Genomic DNA, 17,297 nt, shown 5'->3' with positions numbered 1-17,297 from the left:
CTACACAATCCACCCCCATTCTCTAACCTCCAACCTCCTCCCGCCCTCCCCCTCACTCACTCTGATCCAGCCACACTGACCTCTTTGCTGTTCCTTGAATAAGCCAATCACCTCCAGCCTCAGAGCCTTTGCACTTGCTGTTCCTGCTTCCTGGAGTACTCTTCCCCCAGAGATCCACATGTCCTGCCCTCGCTTCTCTTAGGCTTCAAGCCAGTAACCAGCACAACTCTATCACTCCCTATCACCTTTGCCCCATTATTTTTTCTCCTTTGTATTTCTTATTACCTGACACAATGTATATTTAAGTTATTCATCCTATTTCTTGTCCATCTCCCCCGCTGATATGTCAGCTCCCTTGAGAGCAGAATTTTCTGCCTGTTTTGTTCCCTGCTGTGTCCCCAGTGCTTAAAATAAGGCTTGGCACATAGTAAATGCTGAATAAATATTTGTTAAATGAACGATGAAGAGATAGCGATCAAAAGAGAGACTGAGAGGAACAGAAAGAGAGAAAGGAAGAGAGACTCAAAAGGGGGGATGGGGAGGAGATATGGAGTGAATTAGGGGAGAAATGGGAAGTGGGGGTTGGATCAAGATGTAGGGGAGAAAAGTGAGGAAGGGAAAGAAATAGAGAGCTGGGATGAGAGCAACAGAGCTGAGAGGGTGATCAGAGATCAGAGTGAGGGATAGAGACAGAGAGACATCAGAAAGAGACACCAAGACACACAAAGACTGAGAGACAGAGAGAGAAATACGAAGAGAAGAGGTAGAGGAAAGGGTGATGAGGGAGACAGAGACAAGAAGAGAAACTGAGAGAGCAGGAAAACTGGGGTTAGGAGGAGAGCTGGGAACCAGGGCAGGGCCCAGTGGAACAGAGACGAAGCCCCTCCCTCTAACTCACCATTTGCTGGCATCCAGGGCTCTGAGCTGTCCGGATATCCCTTGGGATCCAAGCTGTGGTTTTTAAAGCCCCAAGGGACAGAGGTGGGCGGAGAGAAAGAACATGTGATGCTATTCTAAGGGCTCCGGATCACCAGCTTCTTTAATCTTCAGAGAAACTCTATGAGATAAATGCTATAATCATTTTTCTTTTACAGGGTCAGAGAGGTTGAGTTACCCACCCAAAGTGACATAGCTAGTGAGAGGAAGAGCTGGGATCTGAATCTGGGCATCTTGGCCCCAAGGTCAGTGTCTCTAACCAACATCTGACTGTAAAGAGCTGTTGGCTTCCTGAGTTCCATTCAGTCTGGAGACACCCTCTGGGAAGTGGAGCTGGAGTAGAAGGGAGGGGAGGTGACAGTATGACTGATCTTCCCAGCCCAGTACATACCCACAAATGTCCCAATCTGAGGGAGGAGGCTGTTTCACTCTCCTGGGAAAGTCTCCACTTCAAGGGAGGTGGCTGGACAGGAAAATCATTTCCTGCTTGTAGGGTCCAATGCCCTGCCCAGAGCCAGACCTCAGTCTTCTGGATGAAGAAATGGACTCGACCACCTATGACTCTTTCAGCAGGACCTGAGTTTCTCTGCCTCGGTTTGCTGGCAGCATTGCAGACCAGAGAGGTTGCACTATCTTCAAAGGCAGCAGATGCTTTAATAACTTCCTCTGGGAGTTTCCAGAGAGGCAGAGAAGCCCTACCACCAACCCCGTCCACGTTCATCTCTCAGATCCCAGGAAGAAAGCATCATCCCCTCCCAGCAGCATCCTGACATCCCCAGGTGACTTATATGCCCCTCTGACCCTGACATTGTAATTGCACTAATCACAACTCCCGGAAACCCAGTTCATGCCCGAGATCTTCCCATCTCTGCTCTCGCCTCCTGTGCTGTAACAGGAGGCAGGATCCTTTGCTCCTCTCCAGAGGCACTTGTCCTCTGTCCCAAGCATGCAAAACTGTGAAGTCCTTCACACTGTCTGACCTTCAGCTGCCCTGTTGCGGATTAGCCTCTTCTCCTCACCCTTAACCATGATGGCAACAGAAGAAGAAAAGAGTCCCCTAGAGAAGGGGAGAACCCACACAGCCCACCAAGGGCAAGACGAAGATCAGATGCCAGGAAGGACTTGCCCTCACAAAGCTGAGAGAGGAGGCACCTCTGCAGACAACACAACACAACAAACACAAGCACGAGGCAGTTGGGGCTGGAGTTTATTGCAGGCGGACATATGAACACGGAGATTCAGGGAGGAGGCGGGGCGGGCTGAGGGCTCTGTGCTCAGAATCCTGAGGGAGGATCAGGAGGAAGAGGTCAGGATGGGGTCTGCCAGATGGAAGAGGACCCGGCCTGACAGCGGAGGAGCTGCAAGGGGCGAGGCCCAGAATCAGCTCCCCTTTGCCCCCCATTCTTCAGGATGATGGCTCCGGAGACGCTAGGCGATGTCACGAAGAGGAGCCAGAGCCCAATCCCGAAAGACGCATCCGCGGTGGAGGAGCTGGCCGGCGGTCCATCCTGGGTGAAAGGGAAGGTTACCCGGGTCCTCGCCCCTCCGCGGCCTCCGGCGTCTCTCCCGGCATCTGGCGGCTCGGGCGGCGGCTAGGGTCGCTGTGGCGGCGGCGGCGGCGGCGGCTGCGCGGCAGCTCGAGCTGGGGTCGCGGCCCGCCAGGAGGTCCCAGGAGGCAAGAGACCGAGGCAGCGGCGGGCGCTGGGGCAGGCAGCGCACCCGCGCGAGCGCCGCACGGAGAGGTCTGCGCGCTGGGCGGCGGGCCGGCGGGGGCTGCAGCGGGTCGCGTGGGAACCCAGATGAGACCGTAATAGACAGCGAGCAGCACGGCAGCCAACGAGACGCAGAGGAAGTAGGCGCAGACCGGGGCCAGACGCAGCCAGCGGCCCCGCGGGCCCTCGCTCAGCCCGGCGCCACCAGGGCTCTCGCCGCTGCCGCCGCCGCCGCCGCCCACGCAGCTCGTGCCCCGCATCCCCGCAGCCCACTCGGCCCGCCGCCACCACAGCCCGCACAGGCCCCACCCCCTCGGCCCGCCCCCTCAGGGGGCCGCCCCCTTCGGAGGACCGCCTCCGCGTTCTAAATCTCCTTCGTCCAACCCCGCCCCCGCGAGCACGGTCACTCCTCCGAATTCTAGGCCGCCCTCTCCTCAGCCTCCAGCCAACCGTTAAGCTAAGACAACCACAGCGTTCTGACCCCGCCCCGACTTGGCTGTGGCCCCGCCCCAAGCATGTAATACCTCGATTTTTCTCAAATGCAGGGTCCGGCCCAGCCGACTCCTGCCAGGCTTGGTGTCATACGTGCCCCAGCGCGTAGCTCCACTCTCCTCTTTCCCTGTCCTTCTGCCCGCGTCCTAACCCCGTCCCCTTTCAGAACTCAGACTTCTTCCAGGCATATAGCTCCGCCACTCTCTTGCCCAAGCTCAGGCCTTGTTTAAGTCCTGCCCCTCAGCCGCAGTCCTGCCCCAATTCTAACTTGCCTTCTCCAAGTCAAACTCTACTCCAGCATTCGATTATCCTCCATCTCCAGTCCAGGCCCCACCTCTTTTCTCCTCACGCCACTGGTTTGAACACTGTATTATAAACCACGCCCTCCGCCGCTGTCTGCGCCCCCTAACAGCGTTAGGGATTCCCACCTAAATCTGCTCTTGTGGTTCCATCCCACACCCTAACACCGTCCCATGTTTTAACTCAGTCCACTCGAATTCTGGCCCCGCCCAGGCACCCTAACCACGCCCCTCACGGGACCTGCCTCCTCCTCCATACTTTGTGTCCTGAGGTCTATCGCCCCGAAGTTCCAACTACGCCCCACACCCCAGCCACACCCCCTTCCCCAGCTCCTCCCCACCACCCTCAATTTCACCCTCTGTCTAAAGCCATGGGGTCCAGAGTGGGCTCCGGGGAAGAGCGAACACAGCCTGGAGATCCAGACTAACCCCGTCCTGCCGCCCCCTCCCTATCAAGGCGGGGAAGCTTCAGTCCCCTCCCAGCAGCGTCTTCAGGAGTTCAGGGAGGCCTGCGGGAGGGGGGAGGGAAGACGTATCAGGGGGGTGGAGGAAGAAAGACCCCCTTCCTCCCGCCTCTTCCGCCATGGAAAAGCCCGCCAAGCACAGCAACCCAGACTGCCCCCGCCAGAAATACAGTTCAAAGGTTAGCGGAAGCACTGCGTTTAATAGAGACCAGGCCGATGGCCGAGTAATTGAAGTCCATCAAAAGAGTCACTGGCTATTTGCCATGCCCCAGATGTGAGCTCTTGGAGGCGGGAAGCTCATCCCGGGAACTGGCACCGAGATCCCCCACAGCCTCCGTGAGTAACTCGGAGGTGTCTCAACCACCCCGGTGCCATGGCGCCCCCCATTTGTGAGGCTGGACTACTGTCCTGGTCCCACCCGGTACTGTCCCTAGCTCCTCCCCCCTTACATTTAACCCTCTCCTGGCTGGAGTGTGGCGGAAGCAGAGGACAGAGGAGCGAGGTAGCAGGTTAGTGCAGAGCGCTAAGGCCGCAGTTGGCGGGCGCGGTCAGCGGGCGGCCCCCGGTGGCGAAGCGGCTGCCACCACCTTGCAGAAACGCACCCTCTGGAAGTCGGTGATCTCTGCCGTCTCTGGGCCCTCGGGGGCCGCCTCTGGGAAAAGAAGGGGCGGTCAGCGGAAGGGAAACAGTAACCTCCCACCCCTCCACTAGACCCGACACTCGAGCCCCGCCCCTCATCCCCACGTTAAGCGGTTTACTAGCCTCAGACTCTTTTAATCCTCAGAGTGGACCCACGCAGCAACATACACCCTAACAGAACCCTGCTTACAATCGAGTACATAATCCGATATAGCCAGATCAGTCACATGACCCAAAGACAGTGCTTGGGTTCCATCCTAAACTCCCTCCTCTCCAACCCCAATCCCCGCACCCAACCCCCCGCCTGAACCAACCTCCATCAGCCTGCTCTGCAAGACCTGCCCTGCATTTCCCCTGCCCACCTCCTGAGCCCTAACCAATTTCCTTGGCCCTGCCCCCAAATCCTAATCCCACTCCTGGGGGAGGTCTGTGGTTCACCACCCAGTTTCCACCTGGTGGAGGTGGAGACAGGGTTTGGAGCTTGCTCCAGGTCCATTGGGCCCAACATTCTATTTTACCCCAATTTTTTTACCCCACTATTTTATGTATTCCTATTCTAAGTTACCCCAGTCAATTACACCTCAAACCTAATCCCACCCACAGCTAAATCCATTACTCTGCCCCTCTCTATTCTTATTTTTGACCTATTTAAATGTCTAATCCTGCCCTTAGCCTCTCCCCCTGAACTGTGCCTACCCTCACTTTTTTTTTTTTAATTACTTTCCAACCCCCCTGAGCTGGGCCTCTGAATCCTATTCCCATCCTGGCCCCACCTCCTCACCCCCAGGCATTCAATTCCTAGTCACTGGGCACAAAAGTCCTTTCTTTAGCTCCACCCCCTTGACCACCAGAGTCCCTGCCACCCTGTCCCAGCAGTCTAACTACACCCCCACATCCCGCTGCTACCCCACACACCCATGGTAGGCCCCACTCTGCTCCATTCTACTCCCCTCAAACCCTCCTCCCCGCAACTCAAAAGGAAGAAGAGGAAGGAAGAAGGCCACCTCCACTGCCCCAGCCACTCCCCCACCTGGAGCTGCCTCAGACCCCTCCTCTTCAGTTTTCTGGGCTCCTGGGAGGCTGGGCCCACTCTCCAGGGAGGCAGGGGCTGGCTGGTCACCTCCTGGGGAAGGGGGAGGCCCAGTCAAGCCCCTTCTCCAAACATCCCCCCAACCCCAAGACAGAAGGCCCTGGGGAAGTCAGAGGGAGTTCAAGGACACACTTGGGGAATGTCATTTGAGGATGTGAACTCTTTATTGGGGAGGGGACCCTGAATGGTTCAGAGCAGGGGCAGGATCTGGGGATGGGCATCCAGAGACAGGCATGGTCCATCTTCCCTAGCCACAGGGGCCGTGAGGCACACAGGGTCCCAGGGCCCAGCCTGAGGGTCCCCCATGCACCCCTTGAGCACACACACAAGCAGCCCACTTCATGCATTTTCAAAAGGCCAAGCCTCACCCGGAGAGAGGGCATCGGCCGAGTGGGCGGTCCGGGGAGAATTCAGCTCCATCTCTTCACCCCAGTCTGACACGGGCTGGTGGCCCCCGGGGGGCGAGAAGGGGCTAGCAGGCGTGGCAGGGGCTTGGGGAAGCAGCTGGGGCTCCTCAGGCCTGGTGGGCTCTTCGACACCACACTCCAGGGGGGGGCTCCTGCTGGGCTCAGCCTCTTGGGGTGGGTGGTCTGGGGCTGGTTCTTCTTCCTCCTCATCAGCCTCCTCCTCTTCTTCTTCGACCTCCTCCTCGTCCCCACTCACGTCTTCCCACTCCTCATCCTCGTCCTCCCCCTCGCCCTCCTCCCCCTCGTCCTCAGGAGGCTGGCAGTCCTGGGCTGGGGTCTCGGGCAGCTGTGAGGAACACAAGGCAGGTAGGGGAGAGGGTGTGGGCCCCAAGCCCCACCAACCCCCGGCCTGGAGACAGCAGCCCACCCTACCTGCATGGGCATCTCCTCCGGGGGAGCAGGCTGTGGGGGCTCAGGCGCAGGGGCCGCTACCTCCTTCGTCTCCCAGCGGTCATCATGGTCACTGGAGGGGACAGAGGAAAGGGGGGAAGCCCAGGTTGGTAGGAGGCAGGGGCTTCCCACCTCTGACTCCTCCCCAGAGAAAGAGCTGCAGAATTCAGGGGTCAGAGACAGACAGATGGAGGGGGTCCGCATGGCATGAGAGAAGCTGGGTGGGAAGTGAGTAATGGACAGATGAGGATAAAGTGGAGAGCCAGGCCCCAACGCCCCCAAAACCAACCAAGCTCCTGACCCACAGGGAGACAAGTGCCCGAGAAACAGACAGGGCAACAACAGGACAGACAGACACACCCCTACACACACAAGCCGAAGAATGACCAGGGGTGGAGCCACATAGTCTCACTGGGGTTGGGCACGTGCGGGGGAAGGGGCGCCCCCACCTGTAGGTACGGGGGGCTGCCTTGGCCTGGGGTCGGCTGCTCTTCCTCCTTCTGCGGCTGACCTCAGCTTTGTGCTGGGACAGGAACTCCCTGAAAGTGGGGGGCTTGGGGGGCCGGGCCCAGGCCTGATCATCTGCAACAAAACCCAGGGGGAGTCAAGGGCGGAGGGCAGGGCACAAACCACCCCCATGCTTGGCCCAGCCAGTTGCCTCACCCCACCCAAGGACACCCACTCACCGTAGCGGTGCGATGACTCGAGGGCAGTGGCCGGGCCATCCTTGAACCTGGGAAAAGAGACAGAAGGTGAGCAGGCAGCTGGGGGTACAGGGAGAACAAGAGGGGCAGGAAGAGATAAAGGGACGAGAAGGGGGCAAAATTCAAGATCACAGGAGAGACAGCCAGCCAGAGGGGGTCACCGACTAAAAGGACAGGACCAGGTGATGGACAGGAGGCAATTGTGTCATCATAGTAACAAATACAGAAAGACACCCCACCCCTACCACAGAACAAAAATTTGGAAGTATATAATCCCCAACTTCCCGTCTGGCCTCATTTCCTATCACTCTTTCTCACCTCCTCAGCTAAGCAAGTCTTCCTACTGCATGGAGCCCCTACCTCAGGGCCTTTGCACTCGCTGCTCCTGGGACGCTCTTCCCCAGACCTCTCAGTGGCCCACTCCCTAACCTCCATCAGGCCTCGGCTTAGAGGCTTTCCTAAACTCTGTCTAAAGTAATCACATATTATTGCATATATTATCTAAGTTGAAAACAATGGCCCCCATCCATTTCCATACCCTGTTTCATTATTCTCCATGACCTAACATTAGATCTATTTATTACCCATCTTTCCCACCGTACTCTAAGTTCCATGAAGACAGAAGCATTTTCCTCACTGCTCTATCCCCATCACCTAGAACCCTCCATGACACACAGGAGGGAATCAACAAATGTAAGCTGAGGAAATCAATGCAGCCATGCATTACGGAAACTCGCCGCAGGCTGCTTTGGGGACACAAGAGAAAAAATTATTTTTCTCATTCTTAATCCTGAGAACATCTCCCCAAAAGCCCAGTTGCCTATACCTTAGAAAGGTCAGCTACACTGTATGCAAAATAGTTCTCACACTTGCACACGCTTAGTTCACAATCCAAAAATAAATGCTCTGACCCCCAGGCACACATGTAAGTTTTAGGTGTGAAACTTAAGCCAGCACCAACAGTAAGTTTTAGGTGTGAAAACTTCTACTGTGGCGAAGGAGAGAGGATGATGGAAACACTACAACTGCCACTCTTAACACTGCTGTTTGGCGGCTCTTCCAGAACCCTCGCCGTCTCTGGTATGGAAGTTAGTCCTCCTGTTGATGATGCCTTCGCTTTTAAGTTTGACTAACAGGATGTTTCCTGGGACCCAAAAGGGTACAGAGTCAGACTTGAGGATAATAAGGCCACCAGGATAAGGGGTTTGGGTTGGTGGGGGACAGGCTAGAGGGATGCTCCCCTCAGCATGAACCCCCAGGATGAACACACACAGGACAGAAGTGAGCTGAACACGCAGAAGCCAAGCCTAGGCATACCCACAGCTTCTGGTCCAGGCTGGATCAGCCAAACCCAGGGGACCCATGACCATATGAGAAAAAAATACTTTTAGGCACTACCGAGATTTGGTGGTGGTGACACAGCATTACACAGCAATGGGTGACTGATACACAGGGTGAGAAACCGGAGATGCAAAGGAGTCAGAAGTCATGGCCAAGGTCAAGGAGCCAAACAGGGGCGAGCAAGGAGGAGACTTACATGCCATCAGTCTTCTCAGCATCCCACTCCCGCCGCCACTGGCCCGTGGGCTTGCGGTGCCTCTGCAGCCGCTCCTGGTCGATCTTCTCCCTCTCCTGCTTCCAGCGCAGGTACTCTGACCGCTCGCGGCCCGTCATGGAGAGTGTCATGTCCCCAGTGCCACCCAGGCCGGCTCTGCGGCCCTGCCCCCAGCAGACCAGCAGTCAGGGCCCCAGTCCACAACCCTCCACCCCATCTCCTCCCCCAGGCCCTCTAAACTCAGAGGTGGAGCCACTCGCTCAAGGTCACACAAAGCTTTCAGAGGAAAGCAGGATGGTACTGATGCAAGAAACGACAATCAACTTGGGGGTAAAGATGGGGTGCAAGGCTGAGGCCTAGCCCTGCTCTGTCTTGGCAGCCTTGCACCTGGCACTCGGCCCACACCCAGCTGCCCAACCCGGGGACCAGCTGCAGGACAGTACTTCGTGGCCCAGGGCACCCTGGAGGCCAGCACCCACCTGCCGCTCCTGCTCGAGGCCACAGCGCACCCGCTCGAAGTCGGGCCCCCCCCAGTTGCGCCCATGCCGCCGGCTGCCTTCCCGGCGGTCCCGCTCAGGCTCCTCCAAGGGCCCGCTGCGTCGCCGGGGGTCGTCCAGGAAGTTCCGCACCGGGTTGGGCTCCAGCACGCCTTCCTGCGGGCACGGATGGGCACGGGGAGCGGGGGGTTGGCGGGCTCCCCAGGCTGGACGGCTCCGTCCCTCCGCCGGGGGGCGCCCGCGCCACTGACCCGCTGGTTGCGCTCATACTCTGCAATCTTCTCCATCTCCTCGTTCATCTTCTCAATGTTCTGCCTGCGCCGCTCCTCCCACTCCTTGTGGAGGCAGGAAGTGGGTGGGGGGATGACAAAGACAGAGATACAGGGCGTCAGGAAGAACCTTAGGGTCTGTTACCATCTGAACCTCTTTCCTTAGCCCTTGGCTGGCATCTAGGCACCTGGCTCAAGTGTGTTCCAGTCACCAGTTAACTGGTAAGAGGGCTCAATGTGCCTGGACTGTTCGTGCACACAATACGGTGTGTGCTGAACGTCCATCTTCCTTTTGGAGGTCTGAAATTTGCGTGTGTACTAGACAGAGGGGACTGACAAGACCAGACCCGGATAAAAAGCCTGGGTATCAAGTCTCTAATGAGTCCCTAGCAGACAACTCTTGACATCGGCTATCATGACCCGATGCTAAAGGAATTACACGCAGCCTAGGTGTTTCCAATGGGCAAGGACTCTTAGAAGCTGGTACCTGGTTTCCCCTAGACTTCAGCTTATGTGCCCTTTCCCTTTGCTGATTTTGTTTTATATTCTTTCACTGTAACAAATCTTAGCCATGAATCATTCTAGCAAAGCACAGAACCTGGGAAAGGGGTTGGGGACCCCAACACACCATGGCTGCCACAGAAATTCTGCCACATAATAACAGTAGTAACCTGGCAGATGGCTAGGTGACCCCCCACCATTCTTCCCTTCTTCCACAGTAACAAAGTTTTAGATGAACACATGGCCAAGCTGCTGGAAACGACGTCTTCATCCCCAGGACTCAGCACACAAGAGAGAAATAAACTTCCACGTGATTGAAGCCATGGCATTTTGGGGTCTTCTTATGACAGCTTAGTATGTATAAATGACATACAAATAATAAATGTCCTTAAGTAACATTCGTTGAATGTTTGCTCTGAAGGACTCAATGCCTGATGTCACATGATGCTTACAATAACTTTTATACTTGATTTTCATTCCCGTTTTAAGAGTGAGAACCCAGAAACTCCCAGAGGGGAAGTGAGCTGCCCATGGACTGAGAACTAACAGAAGCAGGTTGACCCCAAGTCCACAGTGGACTCAAAACCACCACGCTAGACAGCATCCCACACTGCTAACCTGTGTGGCAGGGCCCCGGAAGCAAGCAGTTCCAGTTAAGATCACTGCTCCCTGCGGAAAAGCCAGGGAGTGAGAGAGAGAGAGCACACGTGCGCACTAGACAGAGCCCACCAGACAGCGTTGGAAAGAGAAGAGAGATGGGGAAGGGAAGGCAGGTGGAGGGGGCAAGCACACAGCAAGCAGAGCAAAACTGGGGGGACAGAGAGAAAGAGACAGGAAGAGTACACACAGGCACTGGTCAGGAAGAGGGAGGGAGAAAAGAGGAGAAAGAGAGCTGGAGGGAGGAGCCAAAAAAGAAACAGAGAAACAGAAAGATAGACAGAGGAGAAAATCCATTTGAGAGTGAGAAGAGAAACAGGACAACACAGAATCTTGCCAGAGGACTCCAGCCCCCGCCAAGCTCCTACCTTGGATTTGCGGTCAGCAGTTGAGGTGTCTCCAGCTCCAGACAGATGAGGGGACCCCCTGCTCCGACCCCTCCGGCCACGGCCCCCAGCTCCTCGTCGAGGCTGCTCCCCAGGACTTTCCTCCCAGCTGCGGGCTGCCCGGCCCATGCTGGACCGGCCTCCCTGCCGCGGAGGGGTCCGGCCTCCCTTGCCGGCCCCTGGGGGCCGAGGGGTTCCAGGGGACCTCCGGGAGGGACCCAGGTTCTTCTCCTGGAAGTGGGGAGTGGGGAAAGTACACTCACTGGGACCAGGAGACAGGGACACCCCAGGCCCAGAGGGCAGCTGTGAGGACCGAGGCCCGCATGGGTCTGGGGCAGCTGGGAATGCACTTAGGTCTCACCTCTCACCCCCTCCCTGGCCTCATGAATCCCCAACTCGGCGGGGAGCTCACCAATTCAACTGCCACATTCTCCTTCTCCACCGAGCGGCCCTTCCGGGGAGCTGTCACGGCTACTCCCTCGAGTTCAGCTTTTTTACGGTCCTCCTCAATCTCCTAGGAGCAGACATCAGGGATAGAGAGTGTCAGAGGTCTGGTGCACCAACCAGATTCCCACAGCCCCTGAATTCCTCCCAAGTCTGCCCCAGCCCAGATCTCTCTTCTGAGCTCTCAACAAAAAAGCTGGCCACTTCAGCAACTTCCCCTAGATTGTACCACACTACTCCCCAGCTTAGAACCCTCCTGTGCTGCCCATCTCTGAGTAAGAACCAAAGACTTCCCCACAGCCTAGGAGGTCCCACAGGGTTTGATCTCGTCAACCCTTTGACCTCATATCCCACTCTCTCCCCTCACTCCCTCTGGCCTCCTCACTGTTCTCAGGAAACACAAGCCTTAAATCTGCCCCAGGGCCTTTGCACCTGCTATTCCCTCTGCCAGGAACACTTTCCCCAAAGATCCTTCAGTCCCTCACCTCCTTCAGGTCTATGCTCCCCTTCTCTGGAAGGCCTTCCCTGTCCAGCCTCTCCATAAGCCTCTCACCCATCCCTGTTCACTTCCTGGTATTATGTATATTTTGCTTCCCTGCCTCCCCACTGCAACAGAATCTGCCTGAGGATAAGGATATCTGTCTGCTTTGTTCACTGATGTATACCCTGTGCCTAGAACACTGCCTGGCACACAAGAGAGGCTCAATATGCTTTTTTTTTTTAATGAATGAATGTATGAAGAATGAATAAATGAAACCCACTCCTCATCCCATCTCAGGGACAGCCTCACCACCTGCTCTATCACCTGTGAAAGGGACCTGGGCCTCATCCTGGACCCCCTCTCCTCTCCACCTCCTGCCACTGCCCATGGGTCACAGAGCCTCTCCCAGTAGCTCTGCCCCAGGCCAGGAACCTCCTCTCCATATACACATCTCCTTCCCGTGCCCCTCACCAGAGTCCCTGCCCCTGCTTCCTCCTCCCATCCACCACCACACAGCAGCCAGAGGGGATCTCCTAAAAAGCTATTCTGACCTGGCTCTACTCCTGCTCAAAGCCCTCCATGGCTCTTCAGTATGCTTAGGAAAAAGTCCAGACTCTTAGCCTAGTGGCATTCTGGGCCCTGCATGGCCGGACATCAGCTGACCTCTCCAGGTCCATACCCCACAACTAACCCACCAACTTTAAGCTCCAAGTTTTTGCACAAACTGTCCCCTCTGCTTGAAGTATGTTATGCTCTCTTTTTCAACTGGCTAACGTCTACTCACCCTTCAAGTCCCAGAATCCCCTCCTCCAGGAAGCCCTCCCTGATATCCCCCTGGCTGGATAAGGAGCCCCCTCTGGGCTCCCACAGAACCCTGAACTTCCCATTGCAGCCTTGACTGCTATGGGTCATCACTGACTAAAGCCGAGTCTATGCCCCTACTAGCCAGTGAAGGACAGGCCCGGATCACTGCTGTTGCCCCAGAACCACTCAGCAGAGGGCCTGGTGCAGTGAAGACACTGGTGAATATTTGTGAAGAAATGAATGAATGATGTAATGAAAGAAGAAATCCCAGGCTAAGGCCTTTGGCTTTTATCCTGAGAGTGATGAGGAGTCATGAAAAGGTTTTAAGGAAGGGAGAGGTGAGGGAAACTCACTGCGGGGAGGAGAGGGGATGGGGTCTCCCAGGGCGGGGCTAGGGCACCTGGTAGCGCCGGATGAGGGCCTCGTTCTTCCGCCGAAGAGCCTCGATCCTCTTGTCCAGCTCAGCATCCTTCTCCTCCTTCGATTTCAGGTCCAGTGTGGCTGACTGACAGGGGGAGACAATGGAGAGACAGTAAGAAAAACCTATACCCACCCCAGTGCCACTCAATGGGGTGTCAGAGTCTAACACATGGGTCTCCTCATCCAAGGCCCCTGCCCCAAATCTCAGATTCCAAAGATCCCACTTTCCATCTCACCATTTCGCTGTCTAGGTGGGGCCAGGGTGCCAGCAAACCTTCCCTGTGGAATCTGGACACAGCACTGGGGGTCCCTGAAGGTAGACAGAACAGAAAGACTAAGGCCAATGGCTTTACCCAATCTGTTTCCTCCTTTCCCATACTGGGGCCTCCTTGAATGCACACACTGCATGCACACACATAAACACCTGCACTCCAAGAGAATCCTAGTCCTCACTCCCACTTCGTCTTCTTAAAGTGCTAGCCCGCCCTTTACGTGGAAAAGTTCTCCTGTTCTCCCCTTAAGGTTTTGGACCCACCCATTTCCCATGTAAACAATGCAGTTACACCCATCCTGAGAAAATGTTCTGGCCCCGCCCCAGCACTTAGGGAAACTTTCAACTCCGCCCCCTTCCAAATGAAAATTCTAGTTCAGTCCCCACACCCTTGTACTGGGTGTTTTAACCTGGGCCTTAATCCTAAGAGAGATCTAGGTAGGGCCTCTCCCCGAACCTGTAGAAGAAAATTCTAGGCCCAGCTCCCTGTGCCCATTCTGATGCCGCTCACATCCCCGCTAACAGTCTAGATGTGCCTCATTCCCAGGAGTTTCAGAAACATCTTACAACCCCTACTCAAAAACAGTTCGAACCCCACTCCTATTCGCTGCCCCTACTCTTAGGGATGTTCTAGCCCCGTCCCCAACATCCCAAGAAAGGGGCCGCTGCCTCCCTGCACCCCCAAAAAGATTCCACAAACAGGCCCGGTACTCACTGGGGAGACTTCCTGAGTATAGCTCAACCTCCTCTGAATACTATAACTGACCAGGCGCGGACAAAACTCCGCCCGCTCGCGGCTTTCTAGAGAAAATCTCCAGTCTCCACCCAGTCGAGAACGCCACGGCCCCGCCCCGGACAGGCCAAACTTTCTGGCCCCGCCTTTCCCGCTAAACCCCCCCCGGCCCCGCCCACAGACCCGCGTCTATAATTTGGCCCCAGCTTCCGACTTTCCCAGCCAACGCTCTGGCCCCGCCCTTAGCTCCCCAGGCAACACCCTAAACCCGGCCCCTCCTTCTCGCGTTATTATACCCGCCCCGCCTTCGGCTCGCCAGCCAGCAGTTGTGTCCTGTCTCCCATTTGCCCCGCCAACCTTCTGGTCACGCCCCTGGCCCCGCCCCCGCCTCGTCGCGTAACTACCTGGCCCCGCCCCTGGCGCCCCTAGCCAAGGTTCTGGCTCGGCGGCCAGCTTCTCCACGACACTCTGGCCCCGCCCCAGCCTCCCACAAAACTTTCTGGCTCCACCCCCAGCATTCCCTGCCAGCATCTGACAGCCACCCCCAGGCTCCCCGCTCCTGCTCGCATCTTCTTGGCTCCGCCCTCACCCTGTCGTCAGCCTCTGGATCTGCCCTTGACTTCCTGGACCCACTTCCAGGACAGGGAAAACTTTCTGGCCCCGCCCCCAGCCTTTTCTGCCAGCGCCCCGGCCCCGCCCCCAGCTCACCAGGTAACATTTGGCCACGCCTCCAACGTGGGCACAACTTTTATGGCCCCGCCCCCAGCTGCTCACCCCCGCTCCAGGCCCTCCCGCCGCCCGGCCCACCCCGGCTCTGCCCACGCTCCGACGTCCCGCCCCGGCAGCACCCCTTTACCTTCCCATGTGGGCGTCCAGTCCCCGCCCCCCGCGGAGTGCTCTGGCCCCGCCCCCGCGGGCTGCTAGCTACCGCGCCCGCGCCCGCTCCCCCCACGTGGGGCGTCAGGCCCCGCCCTATCCGGGCGAGCTCCTGGCCCCCTCTCCCGGTCACCTGTCCCGGAGACCCCGCGGTGTCCGCGACTCCGGCTTCGTCGGCCTCCGCGTCTGCAGCTCCCGGGCCGTGCGCGTCACTTCCCGCCCGGACCACGGGAAGAAGGGAACTAAACAGAGTCATTTCCGGTCCTGGCGGCCCGTTTCCGGGAGGCTTAAAGGCGCCGCGCCCCCCAGGTGGAGGCGGTAGTGGGTTGAGCCGGTGTGCAAGGGAGTTCCTGAAGCTTGTTTTACTACCTTCTGCCTGAATTACCTCCTTACAGGGAGAAGATACATCATCTTCTATGTCTGGCCTCTGCCTTCTTCTCTTTTCCTGGTTCTAATAAATAGTTGTCAGGCATTGGGCAATGACTCCTGGAAGCCAGCACCCCTGCCACCTTGTGCTGGGGTTTGATGGGGAATCCCCCACCCTCCTGCCAATGAAATTTACAGATAGTTACGGAAGCTTACATTTTTCAACCGATGGAGTCGTTCCTTCAATTCTATAAATCAGCATTGAGTGCCAGGCTCTGTGCTGGGGGAGATGGGGTACGAAAGGGGGGTCAAGGTGATGAACAAGGCAGACCTCATCCCTGTCCTCATGAAAGAAGGCAAAAGTAAGTGCGAAATAACACAAAACAGAAAAGTGAGTGATGTCTTGCAAGAGGGACAGGAGGAGAGACTGAGAGGCTGAGGGTGAGAAGGGTTGGGTGTCCAAGCAGAGGATACACAGTCTGTGCAAAGGCACTGTGGTAAGTGAGCTTGGTGCATTCCAGGAACTGGAAGAAGCTCAGAGAAGGATCTGCTGGATTTGGCTACAGAGTCCAGAGGGTTACATGCATTTACCAAAATTTGTACATAATTAACTTAACAATGGATGGTTGGCAACCTTTTACACTGCTGTGTGATGGTCTGTCCTAGAGATGAGCTATACTTTGGCCCAGCTGGTCTCATGGACTTTGAGTTGTTCCCAGTTGGAGAGATTGCCAAATCTGCTGCCTTGAACTTCTGTGGGCACCTATCTTTGTGAGTACATGATCTGTGACCTTGCTCAAAAAGGACTCCTGTTATGATTAAGACTGTGGGCTCTGCAGGACTGTATCTTGATTATAGAATTGGATACACCAACCAACACATGGTAAAATTGCACAGAACTTTAGACACACTCAAGTGCATATAAAACTGGCAAAATCTGACTAAGATTTGTGGATTGTACCCATGTCAATTTCCTGCTTTTGTTATAGTTATTAAGATGTTAACCATTGGGGGAAACTGGATAAAGAATACACGGGACCTCTTTGTACTTCTTTTTAAACTTACTGTGAATCTATTTAAAAATAAAACAATGAAAAGCCTGGCTTTGTTTTGGTTATTTATTTATTTACTTATTTGCAGGGGAGAGGTAAATAGGTTTACTTGCTTTTTTTCTTGGTGGAGGTGAGGATTGAACCCAGGACCTCGTGCTTGCTAGGCATGCACTCTACACCCTCTCCCACAGCAAGTCTGGCTTTGAATCCTGGCTCTGTCACTTACAAACTGTGTGATCTTGGCAATCCATGTATGAAACTTCTCTGGAATTCAGCTGTTTCATCTGTAGGATGCCATAACACCTCCCTGCTGGGTTTGTTGTGCAGAGTTCAATGGATTAATGAATTAATAACCATCGAGTGCTTGGCACAAGGCCTGAAATACTGTAAGCTCTCAATAAATGGAGACCATTATTATGGCTCCTAAGAAGACAGATCACTGAATCAAAGGTTAACTCACATTTTTAATTTCCAGCAAAGATGAACACAGGTGACCCAGGTTGTGTGAGGCTTGAACTTCATACCAACTTGGCAGCCTCTTGAAGAAAAGGAGTCCCAGACTGCAAGGTCCCAGGGTATTAGATGAAGCCGTGGAAATGAGGAGCTCAGATGCTTACACTTTCTCCATGTGTCTCAAGGTAGTTTGAGTTGCCTCTCTCCGATTAAAGAGTGAAACTGAACACTATTCAGTCTGTCTCTTGGAGGTCAGAAGATGAGATTAAGAGTGAGTCCCTCCTTGGGGCACTCAGCAGTCTTACCAGGACTTTCTGAGCTACTAAGGGAGTTCACTGT

The 17,297-nt window shown here is 55.7% G+C and overlaps 2 protein-coding genes across 8 annotated transcripts; both read right to left on the bottom strand.

The window, feature by feature from the left end:
* Positions 1–2,126: 2,126 nt before the first annotated feature.
* On the bottom strand, positions 2,127–3,175 carry INAFM1 (InaF motif containing 1). Its single transcript, XM_064489452.1, has one exon. It carries the CDS (start codon positions 2,906–2,908, stop codon positions 2,462–2,464), a length of 447 nt encoding a protein of 148 aa, XP_064345522.1. The 5' UTR covers positions 2,909–3,175; the 3' UTR covers positions 2,127–2,461.
* On the bottom strand, positions 2,127–15,358 carry CCDC9 (coiled-coil domain containing 9). Of its 7 annotated transcripts, none has more exons than XR_010382385.1 (15): positions 15,221–15,358; positions 13,188–13,292; positions 11,471–11,572; positions 11,041–11,289; positions 9,497–9,580; positions 9,228–9,401; positions 8,731–8,912; positions 7,176–7,222; positions 6,939–7,071; positions 6,472–6,562; positions 6,001–6,385; positions 5,573–5,665; positions 4,506–4,555; positions 3,173–3,948; positions 2,127–2,444 (listed from the first exon to the last, which is right to left on the bottom strand). XR_010382385.1 is itself a non-coding variant. In XM_064489449.1 (15 exons), exons 2-15 carry the CDS (start codon positions 13,444–13,446, stop codon positions 3,931–3,933), a joined length of 1,716 nt encoding a protein of 571 aa, XP_064345519.1. In that variant the 5' UTR covers positions 13,447–13,517; positions 15,221–15,326; the 3' UTR covers positions 3,344–3,930. The 7 variants fall into 7 exon arrangements, 5 of the variants coding, with proteins under 5 accessions (XP_064345519.1, XP_064345521.1, XP_064345520.1 ...); XR_004139002.2 differs by having other exon boundaries at positions 3,869–3,948; XM_064489449.1 differs by lacking the exon at positions 2,127–2,444 and adding an exon at positions 13,444–13,517 and having other exon boundaries at positions 3,344–3,948; positions 15,221–15,326.
* Between the last annotated feature and the right edge of the window lie 1,939 nt (positions 15,359–17,297).

The sequence above is a fragment of the Camelus dromedarius genome, chromosome 9 (genome assembly GCF_036321535.1).
Source record: "Camelus dromedarius isolate mCamDro1 chromosome 9, mCamDro1.pat, whole genome shotgun sequence".
NCBI lineage: Eukaryota > Metazoa > Chordata > Mammalia > Artiodactyla > Camelidae > Camelus > Camelus dromedarius.
Note: the sequence above shows the minus strand (reverse complement) of the source record. Positions and strands in the feature narration are given on the sequence as shown.

What these genes read in the sequence shown, in the direction of transcription:
- INAFM1 (XM_064489452.1), bottom strand. Translation starts at nt 2,908, where the DNA reads ATGCGGGGCACGAGCTGCGTGGGCGGCGGCGGCGGCGGCAGCGGCGAG.
- CCDC9 (XM_064489448.1), bottom strand. Translation starts at nt 15,343, where the DNA reads ATGACTCTGTTTAGTTCCCTTCTTCCCGTGGTCCGGGCGGGAAGTGAC. An exon ending in CTGCTGACCGCAAATCCAAG is followed by an intron (nt 9,581 to 11,040) that starts GTAGGAGCTTGG and finishes TGCCTCCACAAG; the next exon opens with GAGTGGGAGGAGCGGCGCAG. An exon ending in CGAGTCATCGCACCGCTACG is followed by an intron (nt 7,072 to 7,175) that starts GTGAGTGGGTGT and finishes GTTTTGTTGCAG; the next exon opens with ATGATCAGGCCTGGGCCCGG.